Here is a 10,335-nt window from a genome sequence, read left to right as displayed (position 1 = left end):
TCTGGGGCCTTTGGAGCGTGGGATAAGCAGTAATGGCGGAGGCTGCAGCTCCCGGAACAACAGCCACAACATCAGGAGCAGGAGCGGCAGCGGCGGAGGCGGCGGCAACGGTCTCCACGACTCCGATCCCCAGAGTCACCGCCCCGTCCCCGAGGGCGGGCGGAGGGGTTGGCGGCAGCAACGGCAGCGACGGTAGCAGCGGTAGTGGCGGCAGGGGCGACAGTGGCGTGTGTGACGGCAGCGGCGCTTGCGGCGGCAGCGACGCTTGCGATGGCAGCGGCGACAGCTGGACTAAACAGGTCACTTGTAGGTATTTTAAGTATGGGATTTGTAAGGAAGGAGATAACTGTCGCTACTCGCATGACCTCTCTGACCGTCTGTGTGGTGTAGTGTGCAAGTATTTTCAGCGAGGGTACTGTATTTATGGAGACCACTGCAGATGTGAACATAGCAAGCCATTGAAACAGGAAGAAGCAACTGCTACAGAGCTAACTACAAAGTCATCCCTTGCTGCTTCCTCAAGTCTCTCATCAACAGTTGGACCACTTGTTGAAATGAATACAAACGAAGCTGAGTCAAGAAATTCAAACTTTGCAACTGTAGGAGCAGGTTCAGAGGACTGGGTGAATGCCATTGAGTTTGTTCCTGGGCAACCCTACTGTGGCCGTACTGTGCCTTCCTGCACTGAAGCACCCCTGCAGGGCTCAGTGACCAAGGAAGAATCAGAGGAAGAGCAAACCGCCGTGGAAACAAAGAAGCAGCTGTGCCCCTATGCTGCAGTGGGACAGTGCCGATATGGGGAGAACTGTGTGTATCTCCACGGAGATTTATGTGACATGTGTGGGCTGCAGGTCCTGCATCCGATGGATGCTGCCCAGAGATCACAGCATATAAAATCGTGCATTGAAGCCCATGAGAAAGACATGGAGTTCTCATTTGCTGTGCAGCGCAGCAAGGACAAGGTGTGTGGGATCTGCATGGAGGTGGTGTATGAGAAAGCCAACCCCAGCGAGCACCGCTTCGGGATCCTCTCCAACTGCAGCCACACCTTCTGTCTCAAGTGCATTCGCAAGTGGAGGAGTGCTAAGGAATTTGAGAGCAGGATCGTCAAGTCCTGCCCACAATGCCGAATCACATCTAACTTTGTCATTCCAAGTGAGTACTGGGTGGAGGAGAAAGAAGAGAAGCAGAAACTCATTCAGAAATACAAGGAGGCAATGAGCGACAAGGCATGCAGGTATTTTGATGAAGGACGTGGGAGCTGCCCATTTGGAGAGAACTGTTTTTACAAGCATATGTACCCTGATGGCCGTAGAGAGGAGCCACAGAGACAGCAAGTGGGAACATCAAGCAGAAACCCAGGCCAACGAAGGAACCACTTCTGGGAATTCTTTGAGGAAGGAGCGAACAGCAACCCCTTTGACGATGAAGAACAGGCTGTCACCTTTGAGCTGGGCGAGATGTTGCTTATGCTTTCGGCTGCAGGTGGGGACGCCGAACTGACAGACTCTGAAGATGGGTGGGACTTGTTTTGTGATGAAGAATTTTGTGTCTCAGATCTATAGAAACCTTGCGTGGTGTGTGAGCTGGTCTGCTGACCCCAGACAGCAGCTGTCCCCTGTGGTGGTGTGGCAGTGCCTATGTTCTCTCCTAGGCAGGCCTAACAACTCCGGGTGCTGTGGTAAGAATATGTACCCAGGGCCTGTCTTCTCAACCCCTCACCTTTCCCCCAAGGAGTGTGTTGTTTTCCCTGTTGAAAAAATTTACAAAAATAAATGTTAAAGGTTTTTTTTGTTTTTTGTTTTTTTGAGACAGAGTCCCACTCTGTCACCCAGGCTGGAGTGCAGTGGTGCAATCTTGGCTCACTGCAACCTCCGCCTTGCGGGTTCAAGCCATTCTCCTGTCTCAGCCTTCCAAGTTGCTGGGACTACAGGTGCACGCTACAATGCCCAGCTAATTTTTCTCATTTTTAGTAGAAACGGGGTTTCACCATGTGGGCCAGGCTGGTCTCGAACTCCTGACCTCAGGTGATCCACCTGCCACTACCTTCCAAAGTGCTGGGATTACAGGTGTCAGCCACCGTGCCCAGCCTTAAAGTTAGTTTTTTGTGACAGGCATGAGCCACCGCGCCTGGCTTTAAAGTTAGTTTTTTGTAACAGGCATAAGCCACTGTGCCTGGCCTTAAAGTTAGTTTTTTTGTAACACGAATTTAACTGTTGGACGGTTAGTTTAGGTGTGTTGCATCATCTGTTTTCAACCAGATTGTGTTTATGGACTTTTCACACACTAATTTTGAGGACCCCAGGTTCAAAAGTAAAAGCAGTGGCCCTGCTTGGGGGTCCAATAATAGGAGTGATGGGTGAAGGGACCTAAGCTGGCCAGTAGCCTTCTGCTCCAGACATGGGACGTGGATGCTTGAGGTTTCTGGTTAAATCTGCACATCTGTGTTTTTATATCTGTTCCCTACCCCTGTAATCCCTACCACATGCACTTGTTCCGTAGTTTTGGTCTCTCGTTTAATTGCATACAAGTAGTACTACTGGGTACCCAGAACCAAGTGTGAATGTGTTCAGATTTCTACTGTTTTGCATGATAGGAAAATTGAGAAAGAATACATATAAAAGATATAGAGGCATAACATCAATGGAGTTGGAAGTTGACCTCCACGGGGTGACATGGTGTGTGCGAGTGTGGGTGTGTGATAAGCTTCTCAAACCTGCATAGATGCAGTATTCTTGGCTTTGGTAGAAAACCTTGGTTTAAGGCCGGGCGCGGTGGCTCACGCCTGTAATCCCAGCACTTTGGGAGGCTGAGGCGGGCGGATCACAAGGTCAGGAGATCGAGACCATCCTGTGAATGGTGAAACCCTGTCTCTACTAAAAATACAAAAAATTAGCCAGGTGTGGTGGCAGGCGCCTGTAGTCCCAGCTACTCGGGAGACTGAGGTGGGAGAATGGTGTGAACCTGGGCGGCAGAGCTTGCAGTGAACTGAGATTGCGCCACTGCACTCCAGCCTGGGCGACAGAGACTCTCAAAAAAAAAAAAAAAAAGAAAAAAAAGAAAACCTTGGTTTAGTGGTTTAAGTCTTGTGTGGCTGTTAGATCTTACAGGACAAAGCAGTATAATGGTAGTTGTCAATATAGCAGTACTAGCTCTGTTTATATAAATAGAGAAATGGAGTTAGCCATAGAGGTTAAAACTACCTGGTTATCCCATATATTAACCCAAACTGGGTCTTGGATACACAATTGTATTTAATGTTTTACGATCTAGCCTTTCCAGTATAGGCACTTTCTGAAAAACCTTTGTCCTCATTTGGGGCATTTTGTTGTTGGGTTTCATCATGTTGGCCAGGCTGGTCTCGAACTCCTGACTTCAGGTGATCCACCTGCCCTCAGCCCCCGCAAAGTGCTGGGATTACAGGCGTGAGCCACTGCGCCCATCCTGACACTTTGATTTTAACCCAGTAAGATCTGTGCCAGACTTCTAACCCCCGGAATGGTTAAGATAAAAAATTTGTGTTGTTCTAAGCCATTCAGTTTGTGGCAATTTGTTACAGCAGCCTGACATTTTGATTTTAACCCTGTAAGACCCGTGCCAGAATTCTAACCTTCAGAATTGTTAAGATAATAAAATTGTGTTGTTCTAAGCCATTCAGTTTGTGGAAATTTGTTATAGCAGCCTGACACTTTGATTTTAACCCAATAAGACCCGTGTCAGACTTCTAACCTCCAGAATTGTTAAGATAATAAAACTATGTTCTAAGGCATTCAGTTTGTGGCAATTTGTTACAGCAGCAATAAACAACCAATACACATACTTTAAATGGAGACCAATATTTAATTTTCCATGATTTTATAATAATTATAATAACAAGTTAATCATAGTAAATGCAAGTGAGGAAATGATTTTTTAAAATATCTTGAAGCTTAATATCTGGTTCAGAAAAGCATCCTTGTCCTGCCAAAGACATGAGCTTAAAAAATTGTCATTCCATGGGGGTATAAATTGATACAACTCTTTGGAAGGCACTTTGGCAATAGCTAGCAGAATTTTAAATGTGAATACTCTTTGGCTCAACAGGGTAATTCTAAGAATTGTGCTACTGATTTTCTTTCGTAAATTGATGATAATGTATAGACAAGAATGTTTATTAGATTGTTGTTTGTGATTAAAAATTGCAAATAACTTATATGCTTACCAAAAGGGACTGGTAAAGAAATAGTATACAATGGCATTTTATGTAGAATTAGCTCCATCTATAAGTAGTAACATGTCCATAATACATAAGTGAAGCAAGCAAGTGGCAGGTAGTGTGTATAGAATAATTTCATTTTTGTAAAAGGAAGTTTGTATGTATATGTGTTTATATAACAAAAAAAGTTCTAAACAAAGGTATAGTAAATAGGAAAAAAATCACTCACTTTTTACTGTCTGCATGTCAGTAATAGTTATGGCTACTAATACTTTTTTTTTTTGAGGACAAGTCTCACTCTGTTGCTCAGGCTGGAGTGCAGTGGCATGATCTCGGCTCACGGCAACCTCCGCCTCCCAGGTTCAAGTGATTCTCATGCCTCAGCCTCCTGAGTAGCTGGGATTACAGGCATGCGCTACCACGCCCAGCTAATTTTTGTGTTTTTAGTAGAGGCAGGGCTTTACTATGTTGGTCAGGCTGGTCTCGAACTCCTGACCTCAAGTGATCCATTCCTCCTCGGCCTCCGAAAGTGCTGGGATTACAGGCATGAGCCACCGTGGCCAGCCATTATGGTTACTAATACTTTTGCAGTTGGAATGTATCAGCTTCAGCATGAAATGAAAACCTGAAGAAATAAAAAAATGTTTTGTAATAACCCTTAGGTGATTTGATAGTCTCACATGTGATTAGCAATTTGGCGTACCTCTAATTCCTAACTGGATTACTAAATTTATAAGTGACTGAAAAAAAGCAAGAAATGGCTTGTAATTCAGGACAGTACAAACCAAATAAGGAACAAACAAGGGGAACAGCCCACAAGGCCAGTAGGGGTTCAGAGGATGAAAAGAATGCTGTGGGCTCTCAAAGGTGCCGTCAGAGTCATTGGTGGCGCCCATGAATTAGGACATGGAACAATTTCACTTTGACTAGACTTGGGGACCACTTGGGGTTATGCAGTGGCTGTAGGAATACACCTCACAGGACCTGGCGTGGTGGCTCACGCCTGTAATCTCAGCACTTTGGGAGGCCAAGGCGGGCGGATCATGAGGTCAAGAGATCTAGACCATCCTGGGCAACATGGTGAAACCCCGTCTCTACTAAAAATACAAAAATTGGCTAGGCGTGGTGATGCATGCCTATAGTCCTAGCTACTCGAGAGGCTGAGGCAGGAGAATCGCTTGAACCTGGGGGGCGGAGGTTGCAGTGAGCCGAGATCGCACCACTGCACTCCAGCCTGGTGACAGAGCGAGACTCCGTCTCAAAAGAAAAAAAAAAAAATGCACCTCACAGACCTGCAATGACAGAGAGCATAATTGAACAAGGGCCCCCAATGCTATGGTCTGAACTCCTTTGCCATGTTGGCACTAAAGCCACACCTCCCATGAGTTACTCCCAGCGAGTGACAGCAAGGATACTAAGGCTGACACTTTCCTCAGATACACAGGACTCCTTTGTGAGCTGACTTTAGCTCAAGGCTCCCCCTAGTCCTTGCTGAAACTTCCTTAGGCTTCATGGTAGTCTAGGATGTTTCCTAGTCTTGACCTTCTCTCTCTCTCTCCACTTTGGGTTACCCTTGCGTCACGATCTGACAACTTGCCCAGCCTCTATCTGGCTCTCTCCCCATTTTCTATAACAGCCTTTATCTGGCCCCCTCTTTATCTGGCATGTCCTCTAATAAAATAGTACCTACCTTATGAGTTTATCTTATCACTTTATAGATGAGGACATTGAGGCTACAGTTCTGGAGGTCAAAAATCCAAAATGGATGGTCAGTGGACTAAAATCAGGGTGTTGGCAGGACTGGTTCCTTCTGGTGGCTCCATTCCCTTGCCTTTTCCAGCTTCTGGGGGCCGCCTGCAAGACCAGCAATCACATCACTCTGACCTCGGCTTTTGTCATCATGTCTCCTTTTCTGACTCTGATCTTGTAAGAACCTTGTGATTGTAACAGGCCCAACCAGATTCAGAAAAATCTCCCCATCTCAAAATCCTTAACTTGATCACACCTGCAAAGTCCCTTTTGCCCTGTCTCGAAAAAGAGGAAAAACAAAAGTGTATTTGACTCATGGTTCTGCGGGGCTGTACAGGAAGCAGAGTGCTGTCATCTGCATCTGGTGAGAGCCTCAAGCTGCTGGCACTCATGGCGGAAGGGGAAGGAGAGCTGGCAGAAATCACACGGTGAGAGAGAAGGTAAGAGACAGGGGAGGGAGGTGCCAGGTTCTTTTTAACAATCAACTCTCAAGGGAGCTAATAGAGTGAGCACGACTCCCCACTCCACATGGGGAGGGCATTAATCTATTCACGAGGGATGCATCCCCATCCCCCATTACCCCAACACCTGCCATTAGGCCCATCTCTCTCTCTCTCTCTCTCTCTTTTTTTTTTTTTTTTTGAGATGGAGTTTTGCTCTGTTGTCCAGGCTGGAGTGCAGTGGCCTGATCTTGGCTCACTGCCAAATCCACCTCCCAGGTTCAAGTGATTCTGCCTCAGCCTCCCAAGTAGCTGGGATTACAGGTGCCTGCCAACACACCCAGCTAATTTTTGTATTTTTAGTAGAGACAGAGTTTCACCATGTTGGCCAGGCTGGTCTTGAACTCCTGACCTCAGGTGATCCACCTGCCTCAGCCTCCCAAAGTGCTGGGATTACGGGCATGAGCCACCACACCCAGCCAGGAAAGGTATTTTATATTTATCATTGCTGTGCTGTTTATTCATTTGTATAAATTTAAGTTCCCATCTGGTATTATTTTCCTTCAGCATGAATAACTTCTTTGAACATTTCTTATGGTTCATGTCTGCTGGCAACAAATTCTCTCAGCTATTTATCTGGAAAAGTCTTTATTTCACCTTCATATTTCACCTGTATTTTCTCTGTGTACAGAATTCTAGGTTGACATTTTTTCCTTAGTGTTTTAAAGATGTCATTTCATATTCTTCTGGTTGGCATAATTTCTGATGAGAAGTCTGTAGTTTATTTTCTTTCTGTTTCTCTCTTTGCTTCTCTGCAAAGCCAATTCCTCTTGCTATTTTTAATATTTTCTCATTATCATTGTTTTATAGGAATTTGATTATGATTTTCCTTGGTATTATTTCCTTAACATTTGTTCTATTTGGGACCATTGAGCTTCTCATAGCTGCATATCTGTATGTTTATAATTTTCATCCAGTTTAAAAAAATTTTTTTGAGAGTCTCTCTCTGTCACCCAGTCTAAAGTACAGTGACACGATCTTGGCTCACTGCAACCTCCGCCTCCCTGGTTCAAGTGATTCTTGTGCTTCAGCCTCCTGAGTAGCTGGGATTACAAGTGCATGCCACCATGCCCAGCTAATTTTTGTATTTTTCGTAGAGACAGGGTTTTGTCAAAACTCTAGACCTCAAGTGATCCACCTACCTCGGCTTCCCAAAGTGCTGGGATTACAGGCGTGAGCCACTGTGCCTTGCCCAGTTTTAAAAATTTTGACCATTATTTCTTCAAATATTTTTTTCTGCTACTACCCTTTCTCTCCTCTCCTGAAAGTCAATTTTGAGTATGCTAGACTGCTTGATATTGTCTCACAAGTCAGTGAGGTTGTTCTCCTTTCTTCTTTTTCTTCAGTCTTTTTTTCTGTGTCTGCTGCATTTTGGATAGTTTTTATTGTTATGCCTTCAAGTTCACTAATTTTTCTTCTGCAGCATCTAATCTGCTATTAATCTCATCTTCGCAGACTTCAAGTACACATCTGTTAGATCATTAATATTGTTTCTCCCAGGCCACTGAGGCTCTGTTCATTTTTAGCCTTTTTTTTCTCCTTATACTTCAGTTTAGACAGTCTCTATTGCTATTTTTTAGAATTCATTGACCTTTTCTTCTGTAGGTTCTAATCTACTGCTAAGTCCATCCAGTGAATATTTCATTTCAAATACTGTATTTTTTAGCTCCAGAAGTTCCATTTGGCTCTTTTTTAAAAAAATTGTGGTACAACATACAGAACATAAAATTTACTATTTTTACCATTTTTAAGTGTCCAGTTCAGTGGCATTAAGTACATTCATATTGTTATGCAACCATCACTGCCATCCATCTCTAGAACTTTTTCATGTTCCCAAATTGAAACTCTGTACCCATTAAACAAAAACACCCAATTTCTCCCTCCCTCCCAGCCCGTGGCAACCACCAGTTTACTTTCTGTCTCTGTGAATTTGACTATTCTAACTGCTTTATATAAGTGGAATCATACAATATTTGTCATTTGGTTCTTTTTAAAAAGTCTTCTGGCTGGGCATGGTGGCTCACACCTGTAATCCCAGCACTCTGTGAGGCTGAGGCAGGTGGATCACTTGAGGCCAGGAGTTTAAGACCAGCCTGGTGAACATGACAAAATCTCATCTCTACTAAAAATACAAAAATTACCCAGGTGTGGTGGCGCATGTCTGTAATCCCAGCTACTCGGGAGGCTGAGGAAGGAGAATTGCTTGAACCTGGGAAGTGGAGGTTGCAGTGAGCCAAGGTCATGCCACTGCACTCCAGCCTGGGTGATAGAGCGAGACTCTGTCTCTAAATAAATAAATACATAAAAATAAAAAGTCTTCTATTTTTCTCCTCTTTATGTTATGTTTTCCTCTAAGTATATTAACATACTTATAATAGCTGTTTAAAGTCCTTGTCTGCTAATTCCCTCATCTCTGTTGCTTCTGGGTCAATTTCTATTGACTGACTTTTCTCCTGATATGGGTCACATTTTTATGCCTTTTAGCAAGTTTAGTAATTTTGACTGGATGCTGAACATTATGAATGTTACATTGTTGAGGTCTGGATTTTATTGTCTTCTTTAAGGCATGCTGAGTTTTGTTTTGACACACAATTAAGTTCCATACAGTTCAGGCTGATCTTTTCATGGCTTATTTTTTAGCTCTCTTATGGCAGGTCTAGAACAGCCTTTCATCTAGGGCTAGTTTAGACCTGTTATTGAGGCTTAAACCTTCTGGGCTCTACTGAATACCCTGGTGTTTCTCCACTCTGAGTGGTCAGAACTCAAACATCTCCCAGTCCTATGAAAGCTCTGAGAATTGTTCAGCTAACAGCTCCTTGGTGGTACTCCTTTCTGTGGTAGTTATCCTTTGCCTAATCTTGTGGGGTCTTACCCTATTATGTATGCATTAATTTATAGTCAGCCAAAGGAAGTCAGCCGATCATTTTAGCTCTCTCTGCATAGCTCACTCTTCTCTGGTAGTCTTCTCCCCAAATTCCAGCTATCTCAGCTTTCCTGAACTCCAATCTTCATCTCTTCAACTCAGCAAGACTTCTGTGCTGTGCTTGGATTTCCCCTCTCACACTGCATTCTGGAAAGTGCCCCCAGTCAGTAGATATCTCTTCATTTGGTTCCTTTCTTTCAGATATTGAGATTCCATGCTGCCTGGTGTTCAATGTCTAGAACAAGTTGTTGCATGTATTTTGTCCAGTTTCTGGTTGTTTACATTAGAAAGGCAAGTCTTGTACTTGTTGCTCCATCATGGTTGGCAGAGAAATTTACCCTGTCTTTTTTATGTAATGCTGGCAATTTAGTTCCTTTTATACGCTCCCTTCATGTGTGTTTAAAAAAAAAAAAAAAAAACAACTTGAGGCCAGGCACAGTGGCTCACACCTGTAATCCCAAACTTTGGGAGGCCAAGGTGGGTGGATCATTTGAGGTCAGGAGTTCAAGACCCATCTGGCCAACATGGTGAAACCCCATCTCCACTAAAAATACAAAAATTAGCCGGGCGGTAGTGGCATGTGCCTGTAATCCCAGCTACTCAGGAGGCTGAGGCAGGAGAATTGCTTGAGCCTGGGAGGCAGAGGTTGTGGTGAGCTGAGATCGTGCCACTGCACTGCAGTCTGGGCGACAGAGCGAGACCCTGTCTCAAAACAAAACGAACAAACAAAAAAACTTTAGACAAATGAAATGTAACAGAGTTCAGTTGAGCAAAGAATAATTCATCAGTCAGTCAGCTCCCAGAACCAGAATAGGTTCAGTGTGACTCTGGAGCTACCACATTGTCAGATAATATTTATGAACAGAAAAAGGAAAGCAATGTACAGAAAATGGAAGTAAGGTACAGAAACAGCTGGATTGGTTCCAGCTCAGTGTTTGCCTTATTTAAACACAGTTTGAACAGTTGGC

The 10,335-nt window shown here is 44.2% G+C and overlaps 1 protein-coding gene across 2 annotated transcripts; it reads left to right on the top strand.

Moving 5' to 3' along the window:
* The first annotated feature begins 32 nt into the window (after window positions 1–32).
* Window positions 33–1,565, top strand: LOC100587178 (putative E3 ubiquitin-protein ligase makorin-4). 2 transcript variants are annotated; one of them, XM_030807016.1, is made up of 2 exons: window positions 33–177; window positions 268–1,565. In XM_030807016.1, the coding sequence occupies exons 1-2, from the start codon at window positions 33–35 to the stop codon at window positions 1,563–1,565; spliced, it is 1,443 nt and encodes a 480-aa protein (XP_030662876.1). The 2 variants fall into 2 exon arrangements, with proteins under 2 accessions (XP_030662876.1, XP_012354062.2); XM_012498608.2 differs by having other exon boundaries at window positions 33–1,565.
* Window positions 1,566–10,335: the final 8,770 nt, after the last annotated feature.

The sequence above is a fragment of the Nomascus leucogenys genome, chromosome X, assembly GCF_006542625.1.
Source record: "Nomascus leucogenys isolate Asia chromosome X, Asia_NLE_v1, whole genome shotgun sequence".
NCBI classification, from domain to species: Eukaryota; Metazoa; Chordata; class Mammalia; order Primates; family Hylobatidae; genus Nomascus; species Nomascus leucogenys.
This window is presented reverse-complemented; position numbering and strand designations above follow the sequence as displayed.

What these genes read in the sequence shown, in the direction of transcription:
- LOC100587178 (XM_012498608.2), top strand. Translation starts at nt 33, where the DNA reads ATGGCGGAGGCTGCAGCTCCCGGAACAACAGCCACAACATCAGGAGCA.